This window comes from Cataglyphis hispanica, chromosome 6 (genome assembly GCF_021464435.1).
Source record: "Cataglyphis hispanica isolate Lineage 1 chromosome 6, ULB_Chis1_1.0, whole genome shotgun sequence".
NCBI lineage: Eukaryota > Metazoa > Arthropoda > Insecta > Hymenoptera > Formicidae > Cataglyphis > Cataglyphis hispanica.
Genome location: NC_065959.1, coordinates 5,114,515 through 5,131,790, shown reverse-complemented (window position 1 = coordinate 5,131,790; position 17,276 = coordinate 5,114,515). Strand labels below are relative to the sequence as shown.

At 30.3% G+C, this 17,276-nt stretch overlaps 2 protein-coding genes across 12 annotated transcripts in view; both read right to left on the bottom strand.

Annotated features, from left to right (window-relative positions):
• LOC126850239 (segmentation protein cap'n'collar) overlaps positions 1-11,943 on the bottom strand; it is a 95,836-nt gene extending 83,893 nt beyond the window's left edge. For 2 of the 5 annotated variants that reach the window (XM_050593012.1, XM_050593013.1), the window contains exon 1: positions 8,286-9,761. In XM_050593012.1, coding sequence (XP_050448969.1) covers positions 8,286-8,747 — 462 coding nt within the window. In that variant the 5' untranslated portion in view covers positions 8,748-9,761. Of the gene's footprint in view, positions 1-343; positions 502-8,285; positions 9,762-11,671 lie in introns of those variants that run through there. The other 3 variants (XM_050593014.1, XM_050593016.1, XM_050593015.1) reach the window with 2 other exon arrangements.
• A 782-nt stretch (positions 11,944-12,725) lies between these two features.
• The window catches only part of LOC126850238 (endoplasmic reticulum aminopeptidase 1-like), a 286,545-nt gene continuing 281,994 nt past the window's right edge, over positions 12,726-17,276 (bottom strand). For all 7 annotated transcript variants that reach the window (XM_050593010.1, XM_050593011.1, XM_050593006.1 and 4 more), the window contains 2 exons: positions 16,862-17,217; positions 12,726-16,759 (listed from right to left, as the gene is read on the bottom strand). In XM_050593010.1, coding sequence (XP_050448967.1) covers positions 16,598-16,759; positions 16,862-17,217 — 518 coding nt within the window. In that variant the 3' untranslated portion in view covers positions 12,726-16,597. The remainder of the gene's footprint in view (positions 16,760-16,861; positions 17,218-17,276) is intronic.

Here is a 17,276-nt window from a genome sequence, read left to right as displayed (position 1 = left end):
AAATTGCAAACATGTTTAATGAGGATTTTAGGCTTATAAATATTTTCCTGTCATTTATCACGTATATTGCAGATCGTAATAAATTATCTAATACTCAATTTTAAACAAAAATATCATTTCGTATTACATTATCAATTTTAACAAATGTCGTGACAATATCTTTCATATGAGGAAAACTGAAACTATTCCTAAGTCCCCTCTTTTGCAATTTAAATATTTGGTTACCCTGAAGCCTTAATGCATTCGCGTCGCGATCGATATTGCATACATGTTTCATCACACGCGTAAGCGGCAATGCTTTTCAACGAAAAATTAATCCGCTAAAGTTCAATAAAAAACATACATCGTCCGGCACAAACACAGTGATCATCCTCGGTTGCTTCCTCTTCCTGCGCGCCATCTGACACGTGCGAATAAACGATGGCAATCTCTGCGTTTCGATTAATTACACGCGCGATCAGTGCGTGACACGCAGTCTCTAACGTGAACTCTGTCTTGCGCGACGTGTTGCCGGACTATCGAGGCTTACACCTCGGTTGCGAAGAGGCGCCTTTCGTCCGTCAACCGCGGACACGGGTCGTCAGGGTCATCGTTTGCATACGCTCACGATGCTAATTTATGAAAATTTATGGAACGCTCGATGAACATATGACGCGATGATGGTGGAGCGTTTGTTATCGAATAATAAAAACTCGTTGAATGGAAGGAATTTCGATTTTTCGTCCTTAGCGAAATTATGATTTATAAAGATATCTAATTACATAAGAGTTGAATGAGCAACAATCCCAAGTATCGAATAATCGATTTCAACTCTAGCATTTTGAGATTTTGTAAAAATGTCACATAAAAATTTTATGATACGCAGTTTATGTAAATATTTTTTCAATTTATTTTTCAAATATTTTCAAATTATACAGTGTCATTAATGCATACTCGAACTACATTCTTATATTCACTATATATTTATTTTATTGTAATCTAATTTGTATATAAACTGAAATATTATTTGAAAAACGCATAAGAGAAAAAAATATAAATTTATATAAGGTCTGAATTTTTTATGTGTATATAACATGCAAATCTCTAAAATCAAATTTAAATTTATAAGTTTATAAAAAAATTATTACTATTAAAGTTAATGCCATAACATTTTTTATACATCTCTATCTCTTTGATATATTACACTTTGTTAGAGTGAAATATTGTATTTAAATATGTTGATACTTTAAACGACTATCCAAAATTATTCAATATAATTGTGCAATACTCAATATCGCGAGCAAAGAATTACTTTAAACAATGTGTTAATAGTAATATTAGCTAACTAAATATTCAGCTTGCACGAATGTATATATATTGATACAATTATTACACACTGTTTACCGACACGAAACAAGTTAATGATTCATAGGAATTTAATATATATTAAGTTCATAATAAATTGGAGATTAATAATATACCATCTGTAATATAGAATGAAATAGATTAATGTATAAGTGGAAAATCATAATGGTAAACAAAAATGCGTTTGTAAATAATTTTTTATTATATTGAATCAAGGTCTTTTGCGATTTAAAATAACAAATGCCATAATTCATAGACATATAAATGATGCATATAATAATGACATATAACCGTTTATAAAAAATATGTAAATTTTGATTTGATAAAAAATTTTAGTTCAGAGGTAGTGAATGATAGTTCATTTCGTTCAAGGTAATCATTATTACGTTGTCTCTCTAGGAGACGCTTCGTCTTCGTCAAATTTCTAAATAGATTTCATTTTGTATGTTTAATCGCTTCACATTTACTATACTAAAAGGCTAAAGATTCTCAACCTTTGCACTATCGTGTAAAATAGAAAAATGAGTAACGTAGACAGGTATACGCTACAAAACAAAGATAAAAACATATAAATTTGCTAGATGATGTAAATTAATGAATCCGTTAATGAAAATCAAATTGATGGTACTAGATCATGAACTAGCGGAATGTTTTAGAAGTTATTCGATTTAAAATATATCTTTAAAAAATTTATATTCGCAAATTTTTTAATGTTTTTTATCACGTATTAAAAAAAATTAAATTAAATTAAATTTAAAAATTAAATTAAATTTTTTATGCATACGATCAATAAGACGAACTAAATCTAATAGACATGACAATTACAATTAGTCAAAGTAATAAAAACATTAGGCAAAATTTCACGTAAATTTATCATTTACGGTTTACGATTTAAATAATTAATAATGATATTAAAGTTTATAGAGATATTTTATAATATGTATTTTTATTTCATATTCTACCAAAATTCTTTGGATATAAAATACTTGAACGTAAAATGCAACTGCTAGAAATTAGCAGAAAAAGACTGTCGGCACAATTCGAGCTCTGGTAACTATAAAACGAAAGTCAACATAACGCGTCGAGGTCAAACATTTTACTATCTCTATATTTGCTCGCTTTGCTTTCCGTTTATCTTTTAACTATTCGTACGTAGCATCCAATATTTAAATGTGCCAATTATGCGTATTCGTCAGCTCTCTGCATTTGCCATATATACACAGACACACACGATACGCATTATCTCATATTATTTTTTGATAAAGATTTTTTTAACACACACATACATATAGAATGTATAATATAATAGAATGAATCATCTTTAAAAATATTTATTGTGCAAATATGTTTTATATATATATAATTATATATTTAACTATAATTATTTACATCCGCGCCATAGCAATTTGCAAATTTTATATTTTACTATCAATACTAATCTAATAGTGAGGGAGCAAATTCTAATAGGACAGAAAATTGACATATTTCAAATTTTTGAAACATAATTATGTTAACTTATATTCAATTCGTCGCATTGTTTTATTAATTTTATTTATGTCAATCACTTTTATGATTAAAGTAACGGAAACTGTTTTACGTCAGCTATTAGCTTGCCAAGTTTTAAAACCATGCAACGATTTTGTAATAGGCCAGCGTGACTCGAAGTAAAATGTATTGCTATGTAAACAGGAAAGACAATGAATTAAATTTGTTTCCAATTTTTCATTGTAGAAAAAAAGCTCATAAAGTATATAATCGTATGTATATATATATATATAAAATATAAAAATAATATTTATTAATAATAAAATTTAATTTTTAAAATTTAAAATTTAGTAATAATATTTATAAAGATAAATAATTTTAGAAAATTACTTTAAAAAATTTTTAATTTTGTGTATCGTTAAAATTCTTTAAAAAACATAAATACACATAAAACTCTAAAAAAAGGTCTATGTAAAAATTGTTTTAAAATTAATGGAATTCTTGAATATCGAAAAACGTCCCATAAATACATCTATGAAGTAGACACATTCACCTCTTTTAAAATTTTTTATTAAAGTTCTGAATGCGCTCCCAAGAATCTTCTAGAGTGCCTTCCTCGGATAAAATTTATTAATGACAAAATTAATTTGTTAATTAATTTTAATAATTAGAAACTCTTTAGAAAATAAAAAAAATGCTCAAAGAGAATTATAACTAAAAACTATAATAAAGTAAAGAAAACTCTCAGCGTCGAAAATCCAATAAAGCATTTTATCATGCAGTTTCAAATTGTGTTCTTTAATCACTACAAAGAACGTGTAAGAGATGCATTTCTATTACAGTAGGGCAGTTTGCCAATCTCGATTCGTCAAAGACCATCTGCATTCATTGCTACTGAAATGCGTACATTTCTCTCGAGACACGCTTGGTTGCACCTGCCTTTCTATGACCAGGGAAAGTCCGACACCTACACTTTTTCATCCTCGCGCGCACACGATTTTCATCCACAAAAATAATTCCAAATATTTAAAAAATTTAATTGAAGAAGAGAATTATAATTTGCATGCAATAGTTTTCAAGAAACTAATGAGAATTATCACAAAAAATAAGTCATCTTATTAAAATTTTCTTGAAAAAATAATAATATTGATGTTATTAAATTATTAAATTAATTGATGTTATGATATTATTAAAATATTGACACAAATGATCACGACTTATCGATGCTCAAGTAAACATCGAAGACTTGTAGATTAACTTATCATGAGTATAGGCAAAGTTTGTATACCTAACACAACATCGTATCATATAATATCTATACTTAATAATATCTCTGTATAGTAATTTTCAACGTATAACAGCAATAAAAATATCAGTATTTATTGCGGTATTTTGAGTCATCATTCTGCCTGAATTTTATCTATATAAATGTTACATTTAACAAAAATATGGCTTTAGAATATCGGCTAAAAGAAGTTGCGTGCAATGAAAAGCTTTGCGAAATTATAAAATGTAAACCTTGAGATTTTGCATTGCATCAATCATTCAATGCGTTTTTAACATTTTAAATTGGAAACAGAAAGGCGAAACTCTTTCCATGAATACGTTAATAATCGCCCCAAAAATCCTCGACCGATTTCTAATTCTGGATACATTGCTCTGAAAGAGATTTGCACAGGTTTCAACTCTCGCGAAATCGGGGATGCATCTGATTTTTATGTGTTCTTTTTTTTCACAAAGTTGTTTTTAACATACATATACCTACGCGTTTGCAGACAATTATTTTTATAATCGAGGCCATCGTACAAATATCACATGAAAAACTTTTGGCAATATTTTGTCGAAATGTTGCGCTTGAATAAAGCAGCGGTTAATTTATAATCACGATCGAAAAAAATGACTAATAATCCCCTCGCGAAATAAATTGAGATAAATTCTGTCAAGCGCTTTTCGAAATGCAATAAATTCATTTGATGTCATCCGCGTGCTGGAACAAGGCCAGATGTTTAATTTGGAACAAGACGATTCTCGGTAATGTACGGGAAATACATTGACGTATATTTTTCGTCGCATTTAGTTAACACTATTCGAAAATAATTACATAAAATTATCGTTATAATTCTTTTGACCGATTCTAATTTACATGTACATATTTTTTTAAGTTTTCATATTTTGTTTCAATTAGAAGCTTGTCGTAAATATAAAAAATCTAAAAAATTTTCTAAAAGATAATGTACATATATTATTATGCAAATTAATAAATGACAAGAATAAAGAACGTGAGATATTGATATGCAAAGTATATGTTAAAGATACATATTTCCTGATGTCTTTCCTTTGCATCATATTAATCGTGACTCTTTTCAGCACAATGTATTATATTATATCGTTTCAGAAATATTTTCGACACAAGAATGCTTACTTATCACGATGCACAATCGCATTTGATGTATAAGCACGTTTCGCGAAATGATACTCCACCTAAAACTGAGACAGTTTGATATAAGAATCACTATTATTAAGATATAACGCCTTTATTCTGATTTATTACACACACGCACACACACAAATATATCATGTATGTGTATTTCAAATATATCGTGCATTATACGCTATGATAATTATTGTCATTTGAAAACAATATATTTTTAAACATATTGAGCAATTTACAACTTCTCAAAATTAAAAAGAAAAAATTTATTAATATTTTAATATCTTTTCAGATTTATATAAATTGAATTTAATATTACAAAAATAAAAATCCAAAAATTAGAGAGATATATCAAAATTGCTCCGTAAAACACTCAGAATACTGTCTTGTTTAATGAGCATCATATTTGCGTGTCTGTATAATATACATATATAATCAGCTTTAAAGAGATAAGTAGACGCAAAGATGTTTGTTAACAATCTATTATCAATACGTTATTAAATTTAAATTCAGTTTCTCAATAATTACAATACCATTAAATATTTCTACATCTGATGCGTTAAAATATGTAGAAAATTTTACATTTCATATTGTCGTAAATCGACAGTCATCCTTAATAACTCAAATAAATAATTCAAATGCAAGCATCAAATTTCATATAGAGGCTTTTACTATAAGTAGTACGATAATGCAGAAAAGAATGCTTATATACGTATGCATGATATCATAGTTTAACTTGGTCTCAGCTTACTAAAGATTGCAGAATTCTATCAGTAACCAAATTTAGTTGATACTATTCCATTCTGGACGAATCAATTGCATATCTAATGCTTGTACTTGCTAAGGTTACAAGAAACATCAAACCTTTCTTGGATGTATGATTCTAAATGTAATTTTAATTGATAGATTGACACGCATTAAATATATACTTGTTTTTTTTTACATATACTCATTCAACCTAAGAAATATCATTTATTACTTAATATGTTTTTTTTCGAGAAAATTTTAATCGTTATTTTATATAATAGCCTTGTATATAATAGTTTCATGAATTATTTTGAAAAAGATAAGTAGATTATAGATTTAAATTATAGACTCAACACGAAGATATATCAAAAAAGAATGTTATAAATATTATTTAAAATGTCTGAGTATTTCAAGTTTCACAATCTAATTCAAAATTTAAAAAATGAATGCTCTAGGTAAATATGAATTTTGTGTGAAAAAAATCCAGGAATAGCCAAAAATAGTAAATAATTTTATTAAAACATGATGATATGCATTGTTGTGTAAATTGCATCATTCGTCGTGAAAAGTTAATCAATTATCATTTATTGCAGATGATATAAATTACGATAACGTGCTTTTTATCATATGAAGTGTTCAGTTGTTCGTCTTAATGTGTTATTGCGCGATCAATGCATTCAAAAAATCTTAAATGTGCTAAAAAGGCCATCACGCAGCGGGAATACAGATTTGCAATTAGTTAACCCAGATTAGCTAATATAGGTAACAAGGACATTGTCCTGCGAAGGACAGAATTGATCTTGGTGTATGTAAACTTGGCAAAAATATAAACAAAAATATAAAGAAATTTCGGAAAAAGGCCCGAATGCAGTCACGCTTTCGAGATAACAAAGAAAAGCGAGTTTGTGAGTCATCAATTATGTATTTTTCTCCTCGCGCTTCTATTTATGGATTTTATGGTATCAGTTAATAAACTTTTTTTTCCTTTAAGACATTATAAATAGCTTGTAATGTGCGTTCTTTCGCATTGCATAAAATATGGAAGTATACTGTTATATGTGCATTTTGCGAAATTGAAGACAATATATATATATATATATATATATATATATATATATATATATATATATATATATATACATTAATAATACATTAATAAATAACCTAATCTATTATAATTTTTATTTTAATTTTATATATGTAATTCAAACATAATTTTCTAAATTTATTTAATTTCTCTCTCTCTCTCTTTCTCTCTCTTTTTATGTAGCTTCCTATAATAAGTGTATATAAAATATTATAACAAGAACATCCTATCAAACTAGGTATAATATAATCACTATTAAATAAATAGCGCATAAGATTTCGTACGGCAATTTAAGTTAATATTAATGAAATTATCGAAATTATAGTCAATTTAATGCTTTGACGAGAAATATAGAGAAAGTAAAAAAAAAATAAGTAAGAAAGCAAAGACCAAAATCGCTTACAAAATTCGCGAAGTCATCTACATGACATGATTATATTGTTGTAAAGAGCGATTGCGTTCTCTTTTCAACAGGTATCTCTTTCAACGTGACCGCGACGACATATGGCTATTTTTGACTTTTTTAACACGATGACTTCTAGCAAAGAAAAATAATATTCCAGATACACTGCCAAATATTATTTTTAAATCTGATTGGTGCAGTTTGACGCGATCAGATTTTACGTCATGAGACCGTTTATTTATGTTATTGTTTGAAAAATATAATAAATAATATAAAATATTATATGTAACTATAATATAAAATATTAATGCTATTGTGTGAAATTGATAACTCAATATTATATACTCTCCATCATAAAAAAAATATTAATAATTATAAAAACATATATTTTAAAATAAAAAATAAATTAAACAAAGAAATGTTTTACTCATACTAAAAATATCTAGAATATTTTTTTTTTTAGAAATGTCTAAATATATAGAATTTAAGTACTTTGTTTTATTATAAATAAATGTTAAAATGTGGCCCCACGTCTTTCATTGTATTTATATAAAATAAGAACAAAACAAAATAAACAAGGATTAGCATTACCTTGCAATGTAAGAAAAATAGTTTATTTATATATAATAATTAGAATATCAAATAATAGTATTAATAACATAAAGTAAGAGAGAGAGAGAGAGAGAGAGAGAGAGACAATTCCTACAATATATATTGATATATACTAATCCTTGTCGTATCTTCATATATTATAAATCTCTATGATTATAATCAATTAAAAGATGTACCTCTTGAGTAAGTTCTGTTGCACCAATTGGTTCTGCAGGACTTTGCGTAGAGGTTGGTGGGTCAGGAGATGTCATGTTTCTTGCTGTATTTGTTGAAACAGATATGCTGGGACCTGCCAATGCTGCATCTCTATTAGATTCATCGATATTTAATAAATAAGCATGTATAGCATTGAGACCAGAATTCATTCTATTATATCTTCCTAATGAATTGAGCTCTTCGAATAGATCTCTCTGATAATTTAGAAGCATGGAATCTGGATTCTTTGGATGTACAAACATTGGACGATGGATAATTGTGTGATCCGTGTGCCATCCTGATCCATTATTGAGATCTAAAGATCCTACATTGATGGTTTGAATGTCTAGACCCAAATAAGACTCTGGATCTACGCGTAGCAAGGAGAGCAGCAATGCCAATTGGAGCAGCTCCTCCCGATACAGTTTCTTCATGCACAACATTTTGCTAACTTGCTCCGATTAAATTAGCACAGACAAAAACAAAGTTCTATATATCTTGAAGTATTGTCACAGTGGTTTGTTGTCCTTGTTAAGTACAAATAATAGATTTGACATCATGAATAAATAACGTGATTTCATAAGATATTCATTGACACTATACGCAAGTAATGCGAAGCTATTCCCACGAAAACAAAGAATCTTCTCGTAGAACGACGACGGTGCACCGTTCACGCGATGAAATACATTTCAATGATTCTTGTGTTTCTGTTTTTAAGGTTAGAACGCACTAGTCACTACCGTGCGCTCATCTGTTGTTTTCAATTTTTGGAAATCCGGAGGAAAGAGCCGTTGGAAAGTCGACTTGTCGCTCGTAGCGCCAGAGTGAAAATAAAAGGTCCGCGCTTTTCCGAAGCAAGTATCTTAGGTCAGTTACACGAGACCAAAATAACCTCAAAACGCACAAGTCACATCACAAACTGCGGTGCAGTCGCGCGCGTCGCACACACATGCCTCATGAATATTCCTTTGACAAGTGGCTCAGCACCTCCTGATCGTCGACGATGTACACTCGGACACTATCGAGTCGTTCTGCCGATGCATGCGGCGCGAGATGCGTCAAAGACAAGTGTGACACATCACACACGCGGATCAGCTGCAATTTGACATGAGCGGGGGGAACAAAGAATTTGACAGGTTCCTATAATGACACTCCGTTATATATGTGTGCATGTACATGCGTATAAACATCGGCACACACGCAAAAAAATAATCGAATAATCGCGAAACGGATGCGCGAGCAGGCGAGTAGCCCGCGAATTATGCACCACGAGATTCGTTCTTTATGTCACAACTGATGATTTCGCGCGGGGACGAAGAAACATTTTTGACGTTACGAGACACTTTTTCGCGAACGCGCGACGCGATCGTATACACGTTATACGCGGAGAAACCGACCGAATGAATGTTGTACACCTTGCTGGGAGAGATCGTTCGCGATATGTGACTCAGCAATCGCGCTCCGATGCGACGTCGCGCACTTGTCAGGGCCGTGTCAATGGCGTGAATTTCCCCGTGCGTTTCCGAATTCGCGCGAATCGCTCGCGTCCGATAATAATTATTGTTTTGCGATCTCTTCAATCATTTAGCGGAACAGAAGTAAGTGATTTATTTCGTTATCATTTTCCCGCGACTTCGATAACGATAGCTTTTGCAATAACTTAGTCTTAAAGTGCAAAAAAATAAAAAAGAGATTTCGAAAATCAAATACATCAATGTACGTTTGTTGACATCAAACTCGCAATGCAAAGAATTGCGAAAATAAATACAATTTTATAAATACTCTCTTCTCGACTAGTAAAATTTTAAGTATCTATTATTTGTTTTTGATCCATTGCAATATAAGTAGACGTAGATCGCATAAAAATGCAAAATCATCGCGTTGATAATGAGTCCCGGTAGCGAATAATGATTAATATTGCGTCGCGACATTTATGCCTACGTTTATATAACATGATTTTTATTATATATTAATATGTTTTGTTAACAAAAAACATTATATATTATTATATAGTTTGTACTTGTAGCAACTGTCTAGCAACTGTGTGAGAAATGTGCATTGTGTATATAGTTTGTTAGAATATATATTTCAAAGAAAGAGAGAGACTTTTTTATATCAGAAATTTAAAAATCGGGATATTTCTTAATGATTAATTATTGAAAATTACAGAAAATTATAATGTGTACTTTATTCTACCATCAATTTTTAATGAATTTTTCATTTTAACAGAAAGTCTATAATTTAAAACCTAATTTTTAAAATATAAGAGAAGATGCCGCGTTTCTTTAAAAATCGAAGGAAAAAAACTTGTTAAGTAATACGATCCTTCAAGCAAATTTTGTCACTCGTTTATCATGCACGTGCAATTTTACTTGTAGACTAAATTAAAATATATTTATTTGCTATAGACAATGTATTGCGATGTTGAACACACGACTAGCTTCAACAATTAAGTTACACGTGCACTGTTTATATATGTTCCTACACTTTGAAATCACAGCGAGAGGTCATCCGTTGGCCTGATTACAAGTCATAAAGCAAAGCTGGTGCAAAGCTCAATCTCTTTGTAATTACACGCAAGTATATATCTATCGCAATACAACGCGAGTTTCATCATCCTTTATATATATATATATATATAATTAAAAAAGTCAGCTGTAACTTGTTTTATTTTCTTATAGTCGGCTCACATATATTTACATCTTATTTAGTACTGAATACGCCATCTAATTTTGAACATGATGTATCCAATTTTAATATCAAGGATTGAAAGTTGTCTCACTGATAATATTAGTCAGCTCTAAGTAAATGTGCGTAACATATTCTCTACGATGTAATTTTCATCTTTCGCAGAACAATTTACTTTCTCTTCCCGCGGCTGTCTTTAAATAATATGTACATGTCATTCTTTCAAAGATAATTGTCATATTTAACAAAGTTCTACGCAATATTTGCTTGATTCAAATGAAATAATACAATAAAACGATGTGTGCAAATAGAATCTGCATATCTTATTATGATATAACGTTTCATCGATTTCTCGCAATAATTTATTAAGTTGGAAATGTTGGAATCATATATTGTTAAAGTATATATTCTCAAAGCTATTAGAGAGAGAGAGAGAGAGAGAGAGAGAGAGAGAAGTTTAATTTAATTTATTCGATATTTAATGACGACTCAACAACGTATTCTATCGCCTTTTGATTTGTCGAAGTTACAACATCCGCGACCGTATTTACGATAACGAACTTTAACCCGTGTCACGCGTTCGTTCACGTGTACGCATGGCGTGGTTGCCACGTTTGTCCACAAAGGAGTTTTAACGCCTGAGCAAGATTTTGCACACGCACGCGCGTTTCGCTCTTACCTGACATGCGGCCTTCATTGATGACATTTCGTTGCTCGGCGACGATCGTAACCGCGGTAGCTTCTCCGATAGCAACATGCCTCCTTCTCTTATGAAACGACATCGATATTTGTTATTGTCTTGTTTTGCACACGTGTTATCATGAATTTGCTTCTCCGTCACGAGATCAGCTCTGTCTCACTACTCACATGCGAGGAAATACGTATCGTTACAGTACATATATGTCGTGCACGTCACGATTGATACTTTCATCACGCCGTTCACCATCACAATACTCTCTCCTGTACCTTTCTGAGATGAATCTCAATCTTGACTATCGACTTTAAGAAAATCTTACGTGATGTCGCTTCGACATAGTTTTATCATTTTGTAACATTCTATTATATTAAATGTTTCATATCGATAAAACGCAATCTGAATATGGACTGATACGATTAATTCTGATTAATATTTGTGTTTGTATAACACAATTACAAAAAGATTACAGAAAATATATATTAAATGTTGATATGATGTAAATAAATTTCGCACCGCGATTGTGTTATAGGATACGATACAATATGATACAATATACTACGCAACATTGTCAACATTGATGAATCTTTGTTTTTATTATTTGTTCTTTAATGTAGACATCTAATTCTTCTTAAAAAAACGCCGTTGTTTTCTTTTATCGTATATATCGCGCACAGAGAGATTGTTGAAAATTAAAAAATTATCTTTGATCTTTGCACAGTAGATGCTACACGTATTCCAATGACACGTGCATAAATTTGTTAGTGACGACGCGACAATCGTCAATTTCATTTCCGTTCTCCAATAAACACATGGTATTGACTCTGTTTAGTGAACGCAATAATTGAGTAACAATTATTCTTTATAGATATATGTTTCTAAATCTGTCAAACGAGACTCTATTTTTAACAATCGATTATTGAATGCGATTCATTTTTTTTATATTATTATAATATAAACGCAAATATATAATAAATTTAATATAAATTTTTACTGTGCTTATCAAGCATGAATAATTTGGTACTTGTCAATAAACTGGATCCTGGTGCATTTGAACATTTAATTATTTAATATAATATTATGATATTTATGTTATCTATCTTTAAATAAAAAGATATGTTTTTACGTTCGTTATCTATGCCAGTCTGTTCTCAAAGATCTATCATGCTTTGATTTTTCTTCATAAATTGGGCTCTAAAATACATATCGCATACATTTGCTGTACGTTAAACATATAATATATTCATTTATATGCTTGTACATATATATATGTTTTTTTTATACAACAAAATATCTATGACAACAATGTACAGTTGAGAACGGTATACAATATATACTGTTATGTTAATTCATTCATAAATACGAGAATAAGACAGCCTCGTTTTCTTAAGATCGTGTCATAATTTCGTAAAATACATAAGTGTACTCTTGATTATACATACAGTCTTTCGATATAACACTTTTTCTTTGTTTTATCTCACATACAATGGATCTGATTTAATGGAATTTTTTTTTAATGCGAAATAAAATATCGACATTATGTGTATGTCTATGGGCGTTTTGATAAATCACTCACTCACGTAAGACTAATGAATCATGACAGATTAATCAAATGTATAAATAATATATTTAATAATAAACACATTTAACGGAATGTTTGCTTATTAATTTTCAGCCATGTGTAAACATTGTAGAAAGCCGAAAATTTAAATAAAACTGATGAAAAAACTGAATAAAATATAAGTTTACAAGAGGCTAAATGTTTATATAAAAACTAAATAGAAATTTGTTATACATCTCCCGAAGAAAAAAAATTTGAACGAAATGATACTAAATAATGTCATTTTCTCCGTTGTTCATAACATGTCATTCACCTACACGAGTGTCTATTTTTATAAAGTATTGGTCAATGCTTATAGTCAAGTTATCTTTAGAATCAAAATTTAAAAGAGTTGATATTGAGTCAAATTCAATCAAAAATCTTCAACATCAATCTTTCATAAAATATTAGTCAATACATGGGTGGAATCGTAGAAATTAAAATTTAAATTGCTATTATGTCAAAATCAATCCAAAATCTATAACAAATAATGAGGAGATGCGTGCTAACAAACAAGATGTAAAGAATAAAAATATTAAAAAAATTAACTCTATTTAGATAAAAATAGTAGAAATTTACATGAATATTCATTTACCCACAAGAAAAAATGCAAAAAACATGAACACATATTTAAATATAAATTAATAATAGGGCTAAAATGTAAATGAAAGAAAGAAATGAAATATAATTTCTTGAATTTTAAGTAATTAAATAATTGAAGACAATGCAAACTAACAAACTGCAAAATACATATTTATATAATATTTGAATCGTTCGATATTGTTATTCTATCTAAATAATTTAGAACTAAGAAATTGTTGTAATTTTGATCCGTAATTATGTAAGTAACGAATAAATTACGTATACACTTACACGAGTACTTTCGAATGTTAAAATAGGCCAATCGGTTTGTATCTCGCGCAAATCGGCGAGCGGACGCTTTCTTAAAAATCCTGATGCTATCATTTGTTAACTCTTTAACAAGAGAGAATATTCGTTGGTGAAAAAATACGCTATTTACACGTAAGATATCTAATTGTGCGTCGATTCATTAATTCGCCGTTTGGAGTGTATCAAAATCTACTTAATGGGACGATGAAATGATTCATGTTGTCGTTATTTACAGATTTTTGTTCCATGTGCTGGAAAGTTGTGTATATGTATTGATACGTATATGTATGCGTGCCCTCAGTTAGCTCATGGAATCGTAAATCTTGCAAATGCGGAAAATTACATGCCGTTTAGTAGATTTGATCTAATAAGAAAAAATATTAATTATAAATATTGAATATTGAGAGAATGTCATTTTTTTTTTTGTAGTGGATATAATAATGGCAAGCACGAATGGCAGTAAAGACTCGTGATAAAAAAATACGACGTGTCCTATATGTTCCCAACGTGACGATGAATAATAAAATGTGTTTCAGTTAACTAACAAAAAATGCTTCAGTTTTTAACTACATGTTCACGGGAACATGCAAATTTAAAATTCAAAATTTATTTTTGTAACAGGAATGAGAAATAATAGAAAAATAAAATGGATATCATATATGAGAGTATTCGTGGGTAATTTTACATTATTCGATTGGAGCAGAAATTTGTTTCGGCTTTGCTCTCTCTGTATAACTCTGTTATTATACTTTGTAGTCTCCTCGCGTCTTTGTGTATTCGTATATGCGTTTAGTTTTATACAATAGACACCTAGATTTCTAAGCCTTAAAATGTTAAATCAATTTACATCATTAAAGCAATTAACTATAGTTAAATACTCATTAATATATCTCACTATTTTCCGGCGTTTATTGTCCAAGCAGTTAATAGTACGATCGAGCGGATTGAAATATGACGGAAATTTAATTGCTTCGGGCACCAGTCGCATTTTGCAATTCATACACGATTTGATTCAAATTAAGATATACGATTGTTAACTAATAAATATTTTTTAATATTAAATGCCAAAAACGATCAAAAGTTCCTAGATAAGTTTTGCATCAGCATACTACTTTACAAGTAGTCCATCAAACACGTCTGTCTCTTATAGTAATATGTGCACATCATACATGTATAAAGCGTTGTTTAGATTATACAAATTTATTTACTTTCTCATAATAAAATATCCAATTTTCTATTTTTTATGCTATTTCGCATGGAGAACAATCAACTCCACACGAGACGTATCCTGCGCCTCCAGCAATCTCTAACAAACATGAATACGCGACACGCACGGGGTACATCAATCTCTTTTTTTTTTTTTACATTTAATTTGACATACAATCATATGACTCGCGGCCGAATTTTCCTTTAACATCGTCTTGTCTAAATTTTCTTTGGACGGTGCTTGTGAGACACAGGCACAGACCCGAGCAATTTAGCGCATCACGCCTCTTTGCCGTACATTGATATGCTACTTAGACATGTGAAACGATCGCTCGTACACTCATGATAATTCTATTATTTCTAAACGCGCTTGCAATACTGCAAGTTTTACACGCAACTTTACTTATCTATGGGCCGTAAATAAAGCCGTATAATTAGCGTTTTCTTCGACAAATTTGTCGCAAGCTCAACTCTCCCTGTTAAAGTAATAATTTATTGGATGGTTTATATAGGAATGGAGTTTAGACATCACATGGAGATAATATTACTCCATTTGTTTGCTCTTTGTTATAATAAAATATAGTAAAGTTGGGAGACTAAAGTTTATGATGTCCAGTAAACGTATGTATGTCGTTAGCTCTTATTTGCCGAACGTTAGGTCAACGACTACCCTAGGAACAACGATGTTTCTGTTCTCATTATCTCGTTTTATACTTATTATTAGTGATCCGATCGGCACGCGCTGCGTGCACGGTAAATAAATACTTTCGAAAGTGCGTATATATAAATCGGTGTATAATGTATTACATATAAACAATTCGGTTTTATTTATGCTTGTTAAGGGATCCTTTCTCAGAACAGGCAAATTATGATAATGAGTTTTGTACAGTAGCGAAAGTATCTTTTCAAGGAAAATACTTTGTCCTTGTCTAAGAATTGTCGCCCTTTAAATTCTATGCTTTGCCTGACGAAGATGATCCCCTAACAAAACTGACGGAAATGGTTGGCTTTTGATCTGCAAATTTATATCTAAGATAATGATTGAGATTCTTTTTATCTCCTAAATATCAAGAGTCTCATTTTTCATAGGCTGTATCACGTATATCTTAGGGGTATCTCGCGTCAATAAGAACGAGTAGAAAAATTAGCCATAGTGGCATAACGATTGATTGCTCGTTGCGGACCATTCTTATTCCATTTCCGACGAGCAAAGGTTAACTCACAAGATTCGATTCAGTGAAGTATTTAACGAGCCAATCATTCACACTTTTCGCATTTATTTTCACCCAGTGGATGTTAAACTTTATCATTTCTAAGCTCTGTTGAAGTACGCGCTTACCGCTGCGAACGTTGTGTTGTTTGAAGAAGTCCGAGACCTGAGAAATAATTATAAGATATTTTTAATAATATAATTTTAAAAAATTCAAGCACGTTTGTTTCTATGTTTATTTTTAGAAAAATGATTTCTACTCTCTTACTTCGCGATAATCGTATTCCGTGATAAAGTAATCAGGAACAATGCTACGTATGAGATCGCTTATCGAGAGCGATTCATTCACGTATAAATCTTCTATTTGCGACCAGTAAGCTTTAATATGACGCCAAGCGAGATAATGTCCTTGTGGATTGCCAGCAACAGAAGCTAGGATAGTATTAACATCTTGTGCCTTAATTAGTGTTCGATTCAGTGAAAGGCGAAGATAAAGTTTAAGTAACCAAGGATCCATCGCAGTACCTAAAGCTTGCAACATCATTAGTTTTTCACTTTGAATTTTTGTTTGAAGATAAACTTGCCAGCAATATCGCCAATCAGCCTCCTCTCCGAATTTAACACCTATAAAAACACATTTTCATCATTTCATGTTTCCATAATCATAATGTTACAAATATTTC